At 42.6% G+C, this 22,148-nt stretch overlaps 1 protein-coding gene across 1 annotated transcript in view; it reads left to right on the forward strand.

Annotated features, from left to right (window-relative positions):
* LOC134979998 (embryonic protein UVS.2-like) overlaps positions 1-20,525 on the forward strand; it is a 96,027-nt gene extending 75,502 nt beyond the window's left edge. Inside the window, exons 13-14 of the mRNA XM_063946594.1 lie at positions 20,167-20,251; positions 20,339-20,525. Of these exons, the coding sequence (XP_063802664.1) occupies positions 20,167-20,251; positions 20,339-20,525 (272 nt within the window). The remainder of the gene's footprint in view (positions 1-20,166; positions 20,252-20,338) is intronic.
* Positions 20,526-22,148: the final 1,623 nt, after the last annotated feature.

Consider the following 22,148-nt stretch of genomic DNA (forward strand, 5'->3'; position numbering starts at 1 on the left):
CCTAATTGCACAGGGCATTCTAAATTGAAATCTCTATGAAATCGACAGGTTTCATGGAATACTGATACTTCTCTGGACACATCCCTTCTTTTCAGTGTCTGTCCATCCGAATATAAACAGCCCTGCATTGTGATTCAATTGTCTGTGCCTGCATGTGGGAACAGTGGTGCAATTGTGCACCCATCACTGTCTGTGTGCTTCTGCAATAGATTTGTAATAAAGGTAGAATGTCAGAATACTGAATCTTTACACACGCCCCATGGAATAGTTTCCCGGAGGGTGTATCTAAATATAAAATACAACCCCATTGCCTGTGTAAAAACAGGGTTCAGGGACACCATTATTTTCTGGACATAACCTTCTCAGTGGCTGTTCATTAGAATACAAACAGCCCTGCCTTGTGATTCAATTGGTTTTGTGCCTGCACGTAGGAACAGTTGGTGCAAGTGAGCACCTACCCCTGTCTGTATACCTCAGCAAGTGATTTGTATTGAAGGTAGCTTGTCAGAGTATTGAATCTCTACACACTCCATGGAATGTTTTTTTTTCAGTCTAATACAGTAGTGTGAATTGCCAGAGTGTGCTTTCAAATACAAAATCTGATGACAGTGCCTGCATAAAGACTTAGGCATATATCTGATTCAGTTCTACCTTTGATCCTGTGTAATCTATTATTTTCTTATATCTGCAGACTCTCATCTATGATTCACAGGTCAATCCTGTGCCTAACGTAGACAGCAGATCTGCAATTTGCTTCTCCCTCTCTCTAAGTCTTTACTAGGTGCACTCTCATTGGTGAGTCGACCAATTTGTGTCTAATAATTACTACCATACCCCACCGACAGAGCCTGATCCCGTCCGATCTTGGAAGCAAAACAGTGGTGGGCTGGGTCAGTATCTGTGAGGGGGACCCCCAGAGAATACCTGGTGTTGTAATTTGTGACCCACCTCGACCGTAAACCAACAGCAGGATCACCACATTTTTCCTTTAACCTTTTTTTCCATTTGGTCTTTTCCTTCTCCTCCTTTTCCTTTTCCCTCTCCTCCCCGTCCTCCACCTTCCCCCGCAATTTCATCTTTGTTTCCCTTGGCTATTTTCCCCCATATCCAGGATAAATCTTTAAAGCCCGTTATATACAACCACGAAGTACTACAACAGACACCTCCCCATGCATATGTAATTTATTAAGATTCATATTTTTGACAATATTGGTCCAATCAACTATGACCCACTGAGGTCTTATTAAAACAAGCTTTGCTTGTGCTGGTTGAAGAGGATTTGGGTGTAGAACCATAGTGTCTACATCTCCCTATAAGTCTATAAGGATAGACTAACCAGAACATTTCCAATTTTAAAAAAAAATTCATTCTGTAATCTTTATACCTATATAAGTGTTTTTCTGTTCCATTAATTAACTGTGGTGGAATATGAGAGTGTGGATTTATTTTAAAATGATTATTTAATAAAAGTTAAGTTTTAATAATTAGTCATATAACTATATAAATACAAGAGTGCACCCACATAAGAGTCTTCTGCAAGCCATTTTTCCTACAAGTTCTCCCTGACTCTGGATGCACCACCAGGTATAATCATTAGGAATTATTCCTTTACACCGATATAATTCTGGTACCTTACAATATTGTTTGAACCTGACTGGTGCGGAATCTAGAGATGAGCGCCTGAAATTTTTCGGGTTTTGTGTTTTGGTTTTGGGTTCGGTTCCGCGGCCGTGTTTTGGGTTCGAACGCGTTTTGGCAAAACCTCACCGAATTTTTTTTGTCGGATTCGGGTGTGTTTTGGATTCGGGTGTTTTTTTCAAAAAACACTAAAAAACAGCTTAAATCATAGAATTTGGGGGTCATTTTGATCCCAAAGTATTATTAACCTCAAAAACCATAATTTACACTCATTTTCAGTCTATTCTGAATACCTCACACCTCACAATATTATTTTTAGTCCTAAAATTTGCACCGAGGTCGCTGTGTGAGTAAGATAAGAGACCCTAGTGGCCGACACAAACACCGGGCCCATCTAGGAGTGGCACTGCAGTGTCACGCAGGATGTCCCTTCCAAAAAACCCTCCCCAAACAGCACATGACGCAAAGAAAAAAAGAGGCGCAATGAGGTAGCTGTGTGAGTAAGATTAGCGACCCTAGTGGCCGACACAAACACCGGGCCCATCTAGGAGTGGCACTGCAGTGTCACGCAGGATGTCCCTTCCAAAAAACCCTCCCCAAACAGCACATGACGCAAAGAAAAAAAGAGGCGCAATGAGGTAGCTGTGTGAGTAAGATTAGCGACCCTAGTGGCCGACACAAACACCGGGCCCATCTAGGAGTGGCACTGCAGTGTCACGCAGGATGTCCCTTCCAAAAAACCCTCCCCAAACAGCACATGACGCAAAGAAAAAAAGAGGCGCAATGAGGTAGCTGTGTGAGTAAGATTAGCGACCCTAGTGGCCGACACAAACACCGGGCCCATCTAGGAGTGGCACTGCAGTGTCACGCAGGATGTCCCTTCCAAAAAACCCTCCCCAAACAGCACATGACGCAAAGAAAAAAAGAGGCGCAATGAGGTAGCTGACTGTGTGAGTAAGATTAGCGACCCTAGTGGCCGACACAAACACCGGGCCCATCTAGGAGTGGCACTGCAGTGTCACGCAGGATGTCCCTTCCAAAAAACCCTCCCCAATCAGCACATGATGCAAAGAAAAAGAAAAGAAAAAAGAGGTGCAAGATGGAATTGTCCTTGGGCCCTCCCACCCACCCTTATGTTGTATAAACAAAACAGGACATGCACACTTTAACCAACCCATCATTTCAGTGACAGGGTCTGCCACACGACTGTGACTGAAATGACGGGTTGGTTTGGACCCCCCCCAAAAAAGAAGCAATTAATCTCTCCTTGCACAAACTGGCTCTACAGAGGCAAGATGTCCACCTCATCTTCACCCTCCGATATATCACCGTGTACATCCCCCTCCTCACAGATTATCAATTCGTCCCCACTGGAATCCACCATCTCAGCTCCCTGTGTACTTTGTGGAGGCAATTGCTGCTGGTCAATGTCTCCGCGGAGGAATTGATTATAATTCATTTTAATGAACATCATCTTCTCCACATTTTCTGGATGTAACCTCGTACGCCGATTGCTGACAAGGTGAGCGGCGGCACTAAACACTCTTTCGGAGTACACACTTGTGGGAGGGCAACTTAGGTAGAATAAAGCCAGTTTGTGCAAGGGCCTCCAAATTGCCTCTTTTTCCTGCCAGTATAAGTACGGACTGTGTGACGTGCCTACTTGGATGCGGTCACTCATATAATCCTCCACCATTCTATCAATGTTGAGAGAATCATATGCAGTGACAGTAGACGACATGTCCGTAATCGTTGTCAGGTCCTTCAGTCCGGACCAGATGTCAGCATCAGCAGTCGCTCCAGACTGCCCTGCATCACCGCCAGCGGGTGGGCTCGGAATTCTGAGCCTTTTCCTCGCACCCCCAGTTGCGGGAGAATGTGAAGGAGGAGATGTTGACAGGTCGCGTTCCGCTTGACTTGACAATTTTGTCACCAGCAGGTCTTTCAACCCCAGCAGACCTGTGTCTGCCGGAAAGAGAGATCCAAGGTAGGCTTTAAATCTAGGATCGAGCACGGTGGCCAAAATGTAGTGCTCTGATTTCAACAGATTGACCACCCGTGAATCCTTGTTAAGCGAATTAAGGGCTGCATCCACAAGTCCCACATGCCTAGCGGAATCGCTCCCTTTTAGCTCCTTCTTCAATGCCTCCAGCTTCTTCTGCAAAAGCCTGATGAGGGGAATGACCTGACTCAGGCTGACAGTGTCTGAACTGACTTCACGTGTGGCAAGTTCAAAGGGCATCAGAACCTTGCACAACGTTGAAATCATTCTCCACTGCACTTGAGACAGGTGCATTCCACCTACTATATCGTGCTCAATTGTATAGGCTTGAATGGCCTTTTGCTGCTCCTCCAACCTCTGAAGCATATAGAGGGTTGAATTCCACCTCGTTACCACTTCTTGCTTCAGATGATGGCAGGGCAGGTTCAGTAGTTTTTGGTGGTGCTCCAGTCTTCTGTACGTGGTGCCTGTACGCCGAAAGTGTCCCGCAATTTTTCTGGCCACCGACAGCATCTCTTGCACGCCCCTGTCGTTTTTTAAAAAATTCTGCACCACCAAATTCAAGGTATGTGCAAAACATGGGACGTGCTGGAATTTGCCCATATTTAATGCACACACAATATTGCTGGCGTTGTCCGATGCCACAAATCCACAGGAGAGTCCAATTGGGGTAAGCCATTCCGCGATGATCTTCCTCAGTTGCCGTAAGAGGTTTTCAGCTGTGTGCGTATTCTGGAAAGCGGTGATACAAAGCGTAGCCTGCCTAGGAAAGAGTTGGCGTTTGCGAGATGCTGCTACTGGTGCCGCCGCTGCTGTTCTTGCGGCGGGAGTCCATACATCTACCCAGTGGGCTGTCACAGTCATATAGTCCTGACCCTGCCCTGCTCCACTTGTCCACATGTCCGTGGTTAAGTGGACATTGGGTACAACTGCATTTTTTAGGACACTGGTGAGTCTTTTTCTGACGTCCGTGTACATTCTCAGTATCGCCTGCCTACAGAAGTGGAACCTAGATGGTATTTGGTAACGGGGGCACACTGCCTCAATAAATTGTCTAGTTCCCTGTGAACTAACGGCGGATACCGGACGCACGTCTAACACCAACATAGTTGTCAAGGACTCAGTTATCCGCTTTGCAGTAGGATGACTGCTGTGATATTTCATCTTCCTCGCAAAGGACTGTTGAACAGTCAATTGCTTACTGGAAGTAGTACAAGTGGGCTTACGACTTCCCCTCTGGGATGACCATCGACTCCCAGCGGCAACAACAGCAGCGCCAGCAGCAGTAGGCGTTACACGCAAGGATGCATCGGAGGAATCCCAGGCAGGAGAGGACTCGTCAGAATTGCCAGTGACATGGCCTGCAGGACTATTGGCATTCCTGGGGAAGGAGGAAATTGACACTGAGGGAGTTGGTGGGGTGGTTTGCGTGAGCTTGGTTACAAGAGGAAGGGATTTACTGGTCAGTGGACTGCTTCCGCTGTCACCCAAAGTTTTTGAACTTGTCACTGACTTATTATGAATGCGCTGCAGGTGACGTATAAGGGAGGATGTTCCGAGGTGGTTAACGTCCTTACCCCTACTTATTACAGCTTGACAAAGGGAACACACGGCTTGACACCTGTTGTCCGCATTTCTGGTGAAATACCTCCACACCGAAGAGCTGATTTTTTTGGTATTTTCACCTGGCATGTCAACGGCCATATTCCTCCCACGGACAACAGGTGTCTCCCCGGGTGCCTGACTTAAACAAACCACCTCACCATCAGAATCCTCCTGGTCAATTTCCTCCCCAGCGCCAGCAACACCCATATCCTCCTCATCCTGGTGTACTTCAACACTGACATCTTCAATCTGACTATCAGGAACTGGACTGCGGGTGCTCCTTCCAGCACTTGCAGGGGGCGTGCAAATGGTGGAAGGCGCATGCTCTTCACGTCCAGTGTTGGGAAGGTCAGGCATCGCAACCGACACAATTGGACTCTCCTTGTGGATTTGGGATTTCAAAGAACGCACAGTTCTTTGCGGTGCTTTTGCCAGCTTGAGTCTTTTCAGTTTTCTAGCGAGAGGCTGAGTGCTTCCATCCTCATGTGAAGCTGAACCACTAGCCATGAACATAGGCCAGGGCCTCAGCCGTTCCTTGCCACTCCGTGTGGTAAATGGCATATTGGCAAGTTTACGCTTCTCCTCCGACAATTTTATTTTAGGTTTTGGAGTCCTTTTTTTTACTGATATTTGGTGTTTTGGTTTTGACATGCTCTGTACTATGCCATTGGGCATCGGCCTTGGCAGACGACGTTGCTGGCATTTCATCGTCTCGGCCATGACTAGTGGCAGCAGCTTCAGCACGAGGTGGAAGTGGATCTTGATCTTTCCCTAATTTTGGAACCTCAACATTTTTGTTCTCCATATTTTAATAGGCACAACTAAAAGGCACCTCAGGTAAACAATGGAGATGGATGGATTGGATACTAGTATACAATTATGGACGGGCTGCCGAGTGCCGACACAGAGGTAGCCACAGCCGTGAACTACCGCACTGTACTGTGTCTGCTGCTAATATATAGACTAGTTGATAAAGAGATAGTATACTCGTAACTAGTATGTATGTATAAAGAAAGAAAAAAAAACCACGGTTAGGTGGTATATACAATTATGGACGGGCTGCCGAGTGCCGACACAGAGGTAGCCACAGCCGTGAACTACCGCACTGTACTGTGTCTGCTGCTAATATATAGACTGGTTGATAAAGAGATAGTATACTCGTAACTAGTATGTATGTATAAAGAAAGAAAAAAAAACCACGGTTAGGTGGTATATACAATTATGGACGGGCTGCCGAGTGCCGACACAGAGGTAGCCACAGCCGTGAACTACCGCACTGTACTGTGTCTGCTGCTAATATATAGACTGGTTGATAAAGAGATAGTATACTCGTAACTAGTATGTATGTATAAAGAAAGAAAAAAAAACCACGGTTAGGTGGTATATACAATTATGGACGGGCTGCCGAGTGCCGACACAGAGGTAGCCACAGCCGTGAACTACCGCACTGTACTGTGTCTGCTGCTAATATATAGACTGGTTGATAAAGAGATAGTATACTCGTAACTAGTATGTATGTATAAAGAAAGAAAAAAAAACCACGGTTAGGTGGTATATACAATTATGGACGGGCTGCCGAGTGCCGACACAGAGGTAGCCACAGCCGTGAACTACCGCACTGTACTGTGTCTGCTGCTAATATATAGACTGGTTGATAAAGAGATAGTATACTCGTAACTAGTATGTATGTATAAAGAAAGAAAAAAAAACCACGGTTAGGTGGTATATACAATTATGGACGGGCTGCCGAGTGCCGACACAGAGGTAGCCACAGCCGTGAACTACCGCACTGTACTGTGTCTGCTGCTAATATATAGACTGGTTGATAAAGAGATAGTATACTCGTAACTAGTATGTATGTATAAAGAAAGAAAAAAAAACCACGGTTAGGTGGTATATACAATTATGGACGGGCTGCCGAGTGCCGACACAGAGGTAGCCACAGCCGTGAACTACCGCACTGTACTGTGTCTGCTGCTAATATATAGACTGGTTGATAAAGAGATAGTATACTCGTAACTAGTATGTATGTATAAAGAAAGAAAAAAAAACCACGGTTAGGTGGTATATACAATTATGGACGGGCTGCCGAGTGCCGACACAGAGGTAGCCACAGCCGTGAACTACCGCACTGTACTGTGTCTGCTGCTAATATATAGACTGGTTGATAAAGAGATAGTATACTCGTAACTAGTATGTATGTATAAAGAAAGAAAAAAAAACCACGGTTAGGTGGTATATACAATTATGGACGGGCTGCCGAGTGCCGACACAGAGGTAGCCACAGCCGTGAACTACCGCACTGTACTGTGTCTGCTGCTAATATAGACTGGTTGATAAAGAGATAGTATACTACTAATATTATATATACTGGTGGTCAGGTCACTGGTCACTAGTCACACTGGCAGTGGCACTCCTGCAGCAAAAGTGTGCACTGTTTTAATATAATATTATGTACTCCTGGCTCCTGCTATAACCTATAACTGGCACTGCAGTAGTGCTCCCCAGTCTCCCCCACAATTATAAGCTGTGTGAGCTGAGCAGTCAGACAGATATATAATATAGATGATGCAGCACACTGGCCTGAGCCTGAGCAGTGCACACAGATATGGTATGTGACTGACTGAGTCACTGTGTGTATCGCTTTTTTCAGGCAGAGAACGGATATATTAAATAAACTGCACTGTGTGTCTGGTGGTCACTCACTATATAATATATTATGTACTCCTGGCTCCTGCTATAACCTATAACTGGCACTGCAGTAGTGCTCCCCAGTCTCCCCCACAATTATAAGCTGTGTGAGCTGAGCAGTCAGACAGATAATCAGATATATATAATATTATATATAGATAATAGATGATGCAGCACACTGGCCTGAGCCTGAGCAGTGCACACAGATATGGTATGTGACTGAGTCACTGTGTGCTGTGTATCGCTTTTTTCAGGCAGAGAACGGATTATAAATAAAACTGGTGGTCACTATCAGCAAAACTCTGCACTGTACTGAGTACTCCTAATGCTCCCCAAAATTAGTAAATCAAGTGTCTCTCTAATCTATTCTAAACGGAGAGGACGCCAGCCACGTCCTCTCCCTATCAATCTCAATGCACGTGTGAAAATGGCGGCGACGCGCGGCTCCTTATATAGAATCCGAGTCTCGCGATAGAATCCGAGCCTCGCGAGAATCCGACAGCGTCATGATGACGTTCGGGCGCGCTCGGGTTAACCGAGCAAGGCGGGAAGATCCGAGTCGCTCGGACCCGTGAAAAAAAACATGAAGTTCGTGCGGGTTCGGATTCAGAGAAACCGAACCCGCTCATCTCTAGCGGAATCACACCTTTCTTCTTTCGTGACAGTAAACATGTCAGTAATCATTGGCAGGTCCTTCAGTCTGGACCAGATGTCAGTACTTGCTCCTGACTGCCCTGCATCACCGCCAGCGGATGGGCTAGGAAATCTTATCCTTTTCCTTGCAGCCCCAGTTGCGGGAGAAAATAAAGGAGGAGCTGTTGACGCGTCACGTTCCGCTTGAGTTGACAATTTTCTCACCAGCAGGTCTTTGAACCTCTGCAGACTTGTGTCTGCCAGAAAGAGAGATACAACATAGGCTTTAAACCTAGGATCGAGCACGGTGGCCAATATAAAGTGCTCTGATTTCAACAGATTGACCACCCTTGAAACCTGGCAAAACGAATGAAGGGCTACATCTACAAGTCCCACATACTTTGCGGAATCGCTCCATCTTAGCTCCTCCTTCAATTTCTCCAGCTGTTTGTGCAAAAGCCTGATGAGGGGAATTACCTGACTCAAGCTGGCAGTGTCTGAACTGACATCACGTGTGGCAAGTCCGAAGTGTTGGAGAACCTTGCACAAGATGGAAATCATTCTCCACTGCATTTGAGTCAGGTGCATTCCCCCTCCTTTGCCTATATCGTAGGCAGAGGTATAGGCTTGAATGGCCTATTGCTGCTCTTCCATCCTCTGAAGCATATACAGTAAAGTGTTGAATTCCACCCCGTTACCACCTCTTGCTTCAGGTGATGGCAGGGCAGGTTCAGGAGTGTTTGCTGGTGCTCCAGTCTTTTGGGGCCACTGACAGCATCTCCTGAATGCCCCTGTCATTTTTCAAAAAATTATGTTCCACCAAATTAATCGTATGTGCAAAATATGGGACATGCTGGAATTTGCCCAGATGTAATGCATGCACACTATTGGTGGCGTTGTCTGATATCACAAATCCCCAGGAGAGTCTGATTTGGGTAACCCATTGTGCGATTATGTCCCTCAGTTTCCGTAAGAGGATGTCAGTGGTGTGCCTCTTATGGAAAGCGGTGATACAAAGCGTAGCCTGCCTAGGAACGAGTTGGCGTTTGCAAGATGCTGCTACTGGTAAAGCTATTGTTGTTGCTGTGGGAGGCAATACATCTACCCAGTGAGCTGTCACAGTCATATAGTCCTTAGTCTGCCCTGTTCCACTTGTCCACATGTCCGTGGTTAAGTGGACAGTGGGTACAACTGCATTTTTAGGGCACTGAGGACACTTTTTCTGACGTCTCTGTACATTCTCGGTATCGCCTGCCTAGTGAAGTGGAACCTAGATGGGATTTGGTACCGGGACACAGTACCTCAAACAATTCTCTAAGTCCCACTGAACTAATGGCGGATACTGGAAGCACGTCTTACACCAACATAGCTGTCAAGACCTCAATTATCCACTTTGCAACAGGATGACTGCTGTGATATTTCATCTTCCTCACAAAGGACTGTTGAACAGTCAATTGCTTAGTTGAAGTAGTACAAGGGGTCTTCCGACTTCCCCTCTGGGATGACGATCAACTCCCAGCAGCATCAACTGCAGTGGCAGCAACAGCAACAGTAGGCATGCCACTCAATGATCCTCCGGAGGAAGAGGACTCCTCAGTCTTGCCAGTGACATGGCCTGCAGGACTACTGATGTTCCTGACTGAGGAGAAAGTTGACGTTGAGGGAGTTGGTGGTGTGGTTTGCAGGAGCTTGGGTACAAGAGGAAGAAGGGATTTAGGTGTCAGTGGACTACTTACGCTCTTACCCAAAGTTTCTGAACTTGACAAATGATGAATGCGCAGCAGGTGAAGTATAAGGGAGGATGTTCCTAGGTGGTTACCCCTTCTTATTATTAATTAACAAAGGCAACAGATGGCTTGACACCTGTTGTCTGGATTTATGGAGAAATAATTCCACACCGAAAAGGTGTCTTTTTTGGTATTTTGCCCAGGCATAACAATGGGCTTTTTCATCTTATGGCCAACAACTGTCTCTACTGGTGCCTTATTTAAACAAACCACATCACCATCAGAATCCTCATCGTCAACTTCCTCCTCAGCGCCAGCTACACCAATATCCATCTCATCCTGGTGTACTTCAACAGTGACATCCTCAATCTCAATATCAGCAACTGGACTGGTGGTGCTCCTTCCAGCACTTGCATGGGGTGTGCAAATGCTGGTAGGAGCCTCCTCTTCCCATACAGTCTTGGGAAGGTCAGGCCTAGACATCGCAACTGTGGACACACTTGGACTCTTCTTGGGGATTTGTGATATCTCTGAATGCACAGTTGTTTTTTCCTGTGCTTTAACAAGCTTTATTTATTTTTATTTTTTGAGAAGTAGGAGGGAAGTAGAAGTAGAAGCTGAATCACCAGTCATGAACATAGGCCAAGGTCCTAGCCTTTCCTTGCTACTTCGTATCGTGAATGGCATATTGTCAATTTTACGTTTCTTATCAGATAATTTCTCTTTTTTTTTGGTTCTAAATTTTTGCTTCTTGGATTTTACATGCCCTCTATGACATTGGGCATAGGCCTTAGCAGACAACATTGATAGAATTGCATCGTTAATGTCATGGCTGGTTGCAGCAGCAGCTTCAGCACTAGTACTAAGAACTGGAAGTGGTTCCTGATCTTACACTATTTTTTCCTCCAAATGTTTGTTCTCCATTTCATAGGACAGCACCCCTTTATTATTACAGCAAACAGAACAGTGCCCCTTTATTTTCACAGCACCCATGAATTTTTACAGAATACAAGACAGAGCCAGTGTACATTTTATTTTTACAGGACCCCTGTATTTTTATAGCATACAGGACAGTGCCAGCACCCCTATTTTTTTACAACACCCATATAATTTTACAGCATGCAAGAAAGGGCCAGCACCCCTTTATATTAACAGCAGCCCTGTATTTTTACAGCATTTAGGACAGTGCCAGCACCCCTGTATTTTCACAACACCCCTGTAATTTTACAGCATACAAGACAGGGCCAGCACCCCTTTATATTCACAGCACCCCTGAAATTTAACAGCATACAGGACAGGGCCAATGTACTTTTATTTTAACAACAGCACCCCTGTATTTGGGCCAGTGTACTTTTATTTTAACAACAGCACCCCTGTATTTTTACAGCATACGGGACATGGTCAGTGTACTTTTATTTTAACAACAGCACCCCTGAATTTTTAAAGCATACAAGACAGGGCCAGTGTACATTTATTTTCTCTGCACCCCTGAATTTTTACAGCATACAAGACAGGTCCAGTGTACATTTATTTTCACGGCACCCCTGAACTTTTACAGCATACCAGACAGGGCCAGTGTACATTTATTTTCACTGCACCCCTGAATTTTTACAGCATACATGACAGGGCCAGTGTACATTTATTTTCACTGCACCCTTGAATTTGCACAGCATACAAGACAATGCCAACACCCCTGTATTTTCACAGGATACAGGAGGATAGTGCCTCTGTACAGCACAACAGCCAGGAGAGCAACACCCATGTACAGCTGCAGCACCCCTAACAGCACATGAAACACCAATGAAAGCCAGCACAGCACCCCTGAATTTTTACAGCATACAAGACAGGGCCAGCACCCCCGTATTTTCACAGCATACAGAACAGTGCCTCATTACAACACAGTGACAGCCAGGACAGCAACAGCCATGTACAGTTGCAGCACCCCTAACAGCACACGAAACACCAGTGACAGCCAGGACAGCACCCCTAATAGCACAGTGACAGGTCAGCACCCCTAACAGCACCCCTAGAGAGCACATGCTGACCCCACCCGACACCAACACCCACAGAGAGAGACAGAGGTCTGTCTCCCTCACTCTCCAAGTCCAGAGTGAAAATGGCAGCAATGCGTGGCTGTTTATATGGAATCCAAAACCCGTGAGAATCCGACAGTGGGATGATGACATTTTGCCTCATTCTGGGATCTGAGTGTGACGGGAAGTCCTGAGCCGGACTCGGTTCCCGACTCGGATCGTGAAGTTCGGGGGGGTTCGGTTCTCTGAGAACTGAGCACGCTCATCTCTAATTTTAGATGATTTTAGCACATTTGTAAACAAAATCCAGACCCAAAACACGTGAGAGTAATTTGGGGGGGGGGGGGGGGGATGGAAACAAAAAAACTGAGTGCAGTGATCTTTTTTATATGCTTTTTATTTTTATTTTGTAAATTAATCTTAAAAAGCTTTTTTTGTTTATTTTTTTCTTTATGCTTCTTTGTCTGTCTGAGATTTTATACCCCTATACCAGTATACAGCAATTGCATATCATTGTGATATTCAATATGGCTAATAGATTATTAGATAAAATAACAATAATAATAATAACAACAACAACAACAACAACAACAGAATTTCTAATCAGATTGCTGTACAGAAGTTTTAGACAGTCCACAATATACCAGGTATAGGAAAGTAATATTCACACAAACAAATAAGTGGTTGTAAAATATTCCCGTACCCTGAAATTCATGTAAAGTTTCTAGTTCTGTTTACCAGCTGCTTCTCTGTGTAATCATTTGAACATTAAGGACTTTCAATATTAAGTCAATTATAATAAGATTATTAAGATTTAATTTGCCTTTAACCACTTGCCTGGCATGGTTGCATTGTTTGCAACCACACCAGCAAGTGTATTATCTGATATGGTTGCAAACAATGTTACCAGTCAGATACACAATATGGGCGGCTGCAGGAAGAGAATCTTCCGGCAGCTGCCTCTCTCAGAGGAACCTTCTAGTCCCTCTGCTTTCCTGCACCCTCCCCAAGTGTCTATATTGTGGCTGATCACTGATGATCGGTAAGCACAGCAGGACCCCCACCCGGTGGCTGCAGACATTAGTAGCCCAGCCCCTCTGTGTGTAACTTGTGGCTGTTCAGATTAACAGCTGCTGGGAAAATCAAAATCACAATGGTCACGATGTTACTGATGTTTCCGATGTTCAGATGGTGCCGCTCCAATGTTCTGATGTTTGGAAAAAAAACATAATTTTTTAAATATTAAAAAATAATGTAAAGCATTTTGGATAAGTTTAAATACATGTTCTTCACCTGCTGTAATTCACTCATTAAAAAAACATAATTTTCTGAGTGGTTTTTAGAACAAAAATTCCCCAGCTAAATGGTTAAGATACTTCTCCTATAGTAGTGCAAAGAGTACAGAAAGTAAATCAACTTCTACCCCATGATGTTAACTATCTCTCTCTCTCTCTATATATATATAAAACATTATTTATATTAAACATGCAAAATTCACTAAAAGTGTGCTTCTGTTTGAGTTATCAGGACTATGGGCCTAATTCAAGGTTTATTGCAAAACATAATTTTCCTCTAATGGGCAAAACCATGTGAACTGCAGGTGGGGCAGATGTAACATGTGCAGAGAGAATTAGATTTGGGTGGGTTATATTGTTTCTGTGCAATGTAAATACTGGCTGCTTTATTTTTACACTGCAATTAAGATTTCAGTTTGAACACACCCCACCCAAATCTAACTCTCTCTGCGCATGTTACATCTTCCCCACCTGCAGTGCACATGATTTTACCCATTAGAGGAAAATGTTGTTTTGCAATCTACCTAGAATTAGGCCCCATGAACAGTCTTAAATTAATACAAATTGAAACTACAAACAGTTTATCTGTGCAAACTATTCCAATTTTTGTAATGTTTTATTACATGCTTTCAGTCATAGGGGCTTATGTAATAGCCTATGAGTTGCAGGCTGTGTAGGAATACCATACTGTATTTTTAAAGTGGCAATCCTTTACAAGGCAAAACCAGGCTGGATTTGCCTGGACTAATGATTGCCGCTTAAATAACATGGGAAGACTTGCCAGAATTCCCTCACAGCCTGCATCTTGCAGGATATTACATAATCCTCTTAGACTAAACTAGTCAGAAACAGCTATGGTATAAATAATAAATGACACAAATGCCCTGTTTAACATATTTGAAGAAAAGCACTGCACACCTGTGAATATAATTAAAATGTTAAGCTTTTTTTTTTTTAAATATATACCGTATATAATTAGACAACACCAACATTTCCATCTAATTTAAACTTATTAGTTTACTGTAGGCGAAATAAAAAGTTGTTTTACCTTTTTTCAGTTGGTACTACAAGTGTCAATGTTACATTGGTCCAGTATCTCAAACATAGGTGGTTCCCCCAAAAAATGTACAGTATTGCACGTCTGACAATAAGGTCATCTAAATGCAGATTAGCCCCATAGCTATTAGCTAATGGTCTGCCAGACTAGTTGCATACATTTCATATAGACTATGGAGTAACTACTTAAGCAGTTAGTTTAATGTATCTTCAGCCAATATATTAGTGCAATGGAAATAATTCAACATATCAGTTAGAGTCATACGCAGTTTACGATTTCCTTGTATTAATCTCCAGTCACAAAAGACTCCACAAACCGAATATAAAGGATATATAATGTATGGCCACATCGAGTCAGCTGTACTAAAACATAATAAAACCATATTTGTGAATGTAAGAAGATTAAGAAGGAACAGAGACATCACAGTCTTGGAGGCTTGAATATGAGCTTCCATACTTGAACTTCTAAAACATTCAGAACTTTGTTGTATCTGTTTCACGTGTCTATAAAGAGAGGTGAGGATGGTCACAGCTGCACTGGAGTATAGCAGAATTGCTACCAACAATATAATAATAAAAGCTAAATTTTTAGACAGCTGAATGTTCTTTAGCTGATTTTCTAATGAGCTATTGAAGCTCCCTTTTGCTGACGTTCCTTTCGATGAAATAATTGCAGCAGGTAGACCCACCAACACAGATCCCACAACTGATGTAATTAGAAGCCATGGTAACATCTTGTAGAATCTCCTCTGAAGATAGACGTAGAATCTGTGATTGGCATTGACAATCCTCAGACAGAAGTGCACACAGAGCCAAGTGGAGAACCACAGATTGCAGGAAATAACTGTGTAATGGACACTCTTGTAGATATTTATAATATTATCAATCATATATATTTTGCTCAAACATCTTGTAACCTTCACCATTCCTTGTAAAAGGTTACACACACTGATGCTAATAATAAACTGATCACTTAGTTGAATTTGTTTGGTCTTCATCCAGTCCAGAATATTTACAATAAGAATAAACATGTTATTTGGGAATAAGAAAAACAAATTGAGCGTATCAATAAGTATACTAAATAAATCAAACATCAACATCTTCCTTGGGTCACACCAAAAAGATACCAGACAATATAACAGTTTGGCTTCAGATGCAGCATTTTATTAAAATAAACGAGGGATATTTCAAATGCAAATAACATTTGCTTGAGATTATTTATTGTATTTGATTTTGTAATGAATTAAATTGTTCACTGGCCAAAGGGAAATTCAAATGCAAATTTTGCCCAAAGTGTTTACGAGAGAGATCACCAATCCGCAGAGTCATTCAACAACAAAAATACAAGGAAAAGAGCAACAATCCAGAGAATTCATTTGTGAAACATATAAGCTTAAAATATTAAAATAAAAAAAATAAATTTGCTGTATAACATAGAAAATGCAACTGTATCTACTAGGCAGTATAAAATAAAAAATATGTAAAAATTATGAATCAGTAAATGCAGTAGTAGTTCATGTTGTAAATGCAATATACAGATATACAGCAGCATAGGCTACTGCACATCGGCTACTAATAGTGACAGAGAACATCACTGGCATAACTAGGGTTGGATATGAGTTACCGGCAGTCGCCATGCCAGCGTTCAGTATACAGATACCGGCATCCCGACAATTGAAATCCCCACAGATGTGAGCTACCTATGTTCTCCCCTCTCCCCTTTTTGGTATTCCAGCGCCATTATTGTGATAGGTGTTGGGATTCCGGCGTCCAGTAGGTGCAGGTGGAGCCATTGCTATGGGATATGGCTCCCCTTCACTAAGGTCACATCTGCATCAGTGCTAAACACATCTGGGAGAGACACTCCTAGTATTTCACTGACATGTCTTGAGGTCACATCTGCTGGTGGTTTCTCTGTGTGTCTCTCTTCTGACATGATTATATCAGCACCATTAAGGAGATGAATGGAGAAGCCATTAGCTGATGAAGTCTATAAGGTAAGTTTAGGGGGCACTAATATGTGGCTTATTATGAACCCCTACAGTGGTGCATACTACAGTACTGTATATAAAGTGTGTATTACAGAGGAGCTTAAGATCAACTGTAACTCTACTATAGAGCATAAAATGAGCAATTAACTAGGCAGTGGTTCCCAAACGCAGTCCCCAAGGAACTCCAATATTCTATGTATTAAGGCTATCCATTCTATCTACAATTAGCTGTGCAAATAGGTCAAACATGGCACCTTTGTATGCAAAGGGATAATGTTCCAAGCTGACTAAGACATATTCAATGAGGAAAATGTGTCTGGCATGTTTTTTTGCTAGATATCGTAGATTATATATTTGTGGTTTGGATGGGCACTAAAGAACAATTTGTGGAAATTATTGAGAGACATAATACCTTTGCTGGCCCCATAGGCAAATACAGGGGGGTTTCGGGTTGCCTGAAACCCCCCCTTGTCTTGACAAGTGACTCAGATTATGCAATGGTATATAATACAATTACCAGAGCTGCCACCACATCATGCAGTTTAATGGACTGAGCAGAGCTACTACACATGCCCAGTGGTAGCAGTGTCTTCAACCAAGTTTGCTGTGTGTGTGGTTCTGAGGGGGTCATTCAGACTGGACTGCAGCAGTGATAGATAGATAGATAGATAGATAGATAGATAGATAGATAGATAGATACCTATATCTAGGGCAGAGGCGGAACTACCATTGATGCAGGAGGTGCATTGCACCAGGGCCTCAGCGGACTAAGGGGCCCACTGCTGCCCAGATCAGCAATGAGTTTCCCATCCTTGGCCACAGCAACACCTTTTTGAGGAAAGTCAGAGGACTGGCTCATCAAGAGAAGCAGAGTTGGCCCACTGCTTGAGGAACCTGCCCCATCAGGTTGCCATCTGAGCCGGACTGATAGGGAAGTCCTGCTGCTGTCAGCGCTGATGATCACAGCCATGTACTGTGTCTAATTTACAGAGCTGCTAATTCTTTCTGAATCAAAGCTGTCTGTGAATTAAAGGCTCACAGCCAGTATGCTGTCAGAGCCTGTTTGACAGAGTGCCGAACTGAGAAAAGCTCAGGGGGTAGGGCCGCCTTTCACAGGCAGTGCAGTGGCCACTATGTTCCCGCTGTTGGAAATGATTTGTGTGCAGTTGTTGCTATTGCAGAGTTATATACTGTAGGCAGACACCAGTGGATAGCTCATACTATGAACAACTCAATTACTTAACTAGTGGTGCAGGTTTATTAATAAATAGCAAGTACAGCCATGCCCGCTGTTACATGTACACTGGTGATGGGGCGGATCAAGGTTTCATACATCTTACCAGAAGGTGAGTGTATACTGCAAATGGGTACCAGTGTAGGGATGCTGGATCAGCTCGGTGTTAACCAGGTCTTTCATAGGAGCTAAATAGGAGACTTCTGTCTCCCACCATGCCACTACGCAATCTTATACAGTAAAGAAATTACTTGTCCCCTGGACATTCTTAATAGTGATCTTGGCAGTAATCTTGGTATAGGGCATGAGTCCTCGCTGGAGTACACGTAGACTAGGGTCTGTGCAGTAGTACACGTCTTTCCGCATCCACTGCCAACAAGGTACTATACGTCCCCCTTCTAGTATCTACACAGGACTGTGCACTCCTTTCACACTCTCCCTGTCACCCACTGCCACTCCCTGCTACCTCTCCCTGTCACTTTGTGCCTCTCTCTGACACCCACTGCTTATCCCTGTCATCCTCTGGGTGGAATTCAAATGTTTGAAAAGTCGGTTGGGTGTCTGTTTTTTCCTGTCTATTACATAGGAAAAAAACAGACTCCCAACTGACTTTTCAAACATTTGAATCTACCCCTCTGACTCTCCTTGTCACCCACTGGTGTGTGGCATATTATGGACTTCGGGTGGGTCAGAGGAGGGAGGCCCAAAGTATTATTTTGTATCTGGGCCCACCACTCACAAGTTCTGCCACTGATCTAGGGTGCAATCAGGTGCTTGGATATTTTATATATACAGTAGTTGTCTTGCTGCCTATTATAAACCTCCTAGGTTCTGTACCAATAGGACATATCAACAGTTTCAATGTACTTGTGTTTCATGTGATTAATGGGGGTAATTCAGACCTGATAGTAGCAGCAAATGTGTTAGCAGTTGAGCAAAACCATGTACAGTGCAGGGGGGGGGGGGGGGCAGATATAACATGTGCAGAGAGAGTTAGATTTGGGTGGGGTGTGTTCAGACTGAAATCTAAATTACACTGTAAAAATAAAGCAGGCAGTATTTACTGTGCACAGAAACAAAGTAACTCACCCAAATCTAACTCTCTCTGCAAATGTTATATCTGCCCCCCCCTCCCTGCAGTGCACATGGTTTTGCCCAACTGCTAACAAATTTGTTGCTACGATCAGGTCTGAATTACCCCCTATGTCAGCTTTTTTAAGAAACTAGGGGTTATATTTATTAAAAGTCGATATTGATCAATTTTTGGTCGAAGTTTGGATGATTTTTTGATCATGTTGACTCAAATCGACTGTTAGTAAATATATCTCCAGGTTCCATATCAATGTTTCATATTTAACTTTAATGCTACCTGTATGTAGAAATAGACAATTGCGAGCGGCAATCTATTATAGGTCATCTATTTAGCTAGATTGATAAGTAATTGAACTAAGAAAAAGAACTGGAAGAATTGTATTGAGAATAAGCATGATTTGGTGGTGGAAATGACAGTATCTACATATCCAAAATCCTCTTCAAATTATTTGTAAGAAACATATAGCAATAAAGTCAGCAATAAAAAATAGAAAATCAAGCACCAAATCATATTTTCAGAAAAAAATATCACTGTGACAAATCAACTTGTGTGTACAAAATGTTTATGATTCATTTGTTTTGGGTAACAATAAAAGAGTAAAGTAGAATCATTTACATTCCCTTTTAATAACAAAATATATAACCTCAGTTGTTGCAACACCTGACAGTAATCAGATGCTTAATCTGCAGTTTCTGTATCCCAACTGCTTTAAAATAGTTTTTTGCTAATATAACCAGCTTTTCTCTTAGAGGGGAATTTTATGGGGGAACTATAAATCACTATATTTTATTACATTGACAATATATTAGTTCATAAATATAATGGGACCACTGTTTTTTTGTTTTAATTAAATAACCGGAACAATCATATATACAATAGATGTTATTTAAGGATATTTTAAATCATTCATGATGAAAAAACATAATTTTATTAAATGTGTGTACAACTACAGATCCCAGCATGCACATGCCTCCATATTTATTATTTAATTTGATTATACAATTGTTGTATATACTATTAGAGATATAGCTCAAACACTCTAACAGTTATGACTGCAAGTCTACAGTATGTAGAATTAAGAGAACCCTTGTTGAAGATCCCAATACTAATGATATAGAAACAACGCTAACAATATTAACTCCAAATATAATGATTGTTATGTATGTAGAATTAATAAGATACCCTCGCAAAGAAAGCTATGTACAGATCAATGACATTATCATAAACAACTTAATAAATGCATGTGAACCTGTGTATTTATCACAGGAGTTTATCTTTTTTTGCAAACAAAGTGCACATCTCAGTTTAACTCTATTAACTATCCCCTCTCCCATTTCTAGTTTCTCCTTTATACTAAATGATGACTACTCTGATATATTTTACTTTGTGAGAGAACACTTTACTGATTATGATAATTACAGATCCACATTATTAAAGCATTTTTCAGAGAAAAAGATTGCAAACATTGACAAGAAAGAGTCAGAAATTTTTATATTGACAGTGGGGCTTATTCAGAAGTGGTCATAGTTCATACAGCAGCTGTGTCTTTGGATGCAGCTGCTGTGCAAAAATATGGTAATGCAGCAGAAGGCATCTCGTGTAAACAGACAATTTCTGCTGATCCGCTGCTAATGTATGTCCAGAGACGTATCATCAATTCATCTGCGAGAACATAGAACATCTGAATAACCCTTAGGTCACTTAGGATGTCCAGTGTACTCACACAGCAGGAAATTTGAATTGGAAGATGCAGTACCTGGCCTCTGTATATCTGCAGAAGAGGACTGACTCACGGCCATCTTGTAAAACACTCGCCATCGCCACCCCTGCCCTGCAATCAAATGGTGATTGACATGCTACGGCTTAGGGAGCACTGCGACCATTGTGCATTCACTAATCTGCATATGTACAATGCTAATCGTAAGCATGCATAGGTCAATAATCATCAGAGATCTACATAAACCATTGAGTTTGAATCAGGCCCCGTGTGTTTAGTTAGTGGGTGGTAATTTACAAATACAAGTAGTACACATTTTACTTACAGTCATTTTCATTTTCAGGTTTCCTTTAACCATGTTGAGACAATTGAGAATTTGGACAATAACATTTGCAATTGAAGATGGCAAGGCCCACATCATATCCCCTACTGTAGAGTTCATTATATTCACAGCAGCAAATAATACAACATTAAGACCCACAATACAAGACACAGTTTTAGCTGCAGAAATATGATCTTCTACATTATGGCCATTATGGCTTATAGAGTTCTCAGTGTTTCGTTTTCCTTGTCTTAAGACACCACATAGAGAGATGACCACAGTCAACGATGAACCCAACATAAGTAGAAATCCCAGTAATGAGACCACATATGAAATTTGAACTAAGAATGAACCACCTACACTTCTCCTAAGAGTCAGTGATGCATTATTATATGATGAACCAAGAGTTGCATTTGATGATACTTCTTCTGAAAGGTTCCATGCAAATGGAACACTCACCAGTAAAGACATTACAGCAGAAAGAAGGTGAAGCCATGGAAACATTGTAGGGAATGCTCTCTGAAAATAGATGTACACATTTTGCTTTATATTAACAATCTGCAGACAATAATAAACGCATATCCATGCAGAGAACCAGAGATTGCAAGATGAAACTGCCAGGGAAATAATAAAATAGACATTCTTGAAAATGATATTGTTAATATTCAGTATGGAGACAAAGGATGAAATAATTTTTAAGAATCCATGCAGAACGCTTAATCCACTGATGCCAAGTGTGAGCTGGTTAGAGAGAGCAAGTCTGTTGTTCTCTATCCAGTCCCGGATACTCTCAACAAGAATAAATAGGTACCGCCTATGGAAGAAGTAACTGGATGTTACGAAACGCGTCTAGGACTCCCTGTTTAAGTGATCGCTGACTGCTGAATGGTTCAGACCTTCTCCCGGCATTTCCAGAGCACTTGGCACCTGCTACGAGCAAACCGTGGAAGTTACCATCGCACGGTGTCGGAGAGAACAGTGTTCTTTGGAAGCCGGAGCAGCGAGGTGGCTGACCGCTGGAGCGGGCTGAGCAACAGCATTTGCCCCCTCGTGGGAACTGTCGGGTTGCCCGTACGGAAACCTTTCTTCATCCTGCTAAACGGACACAGAA

The sequence above is a fragment of the Pseudophryne corroboree genome, chromosome 12 (assembly GCF_028390025.1).
Source record: "Pseudophryne corroboree isolate aPseCor3 chromosome 12, aPseCor3.hap2, whole genome shotgun sequence".
NCBI classification, from domain to species: Eukaryota; Metazoa; Chordata; class Amphibia; order Anura; family Myobatrachidae; genus Pseudophryne; species Pseudophryne corroboree.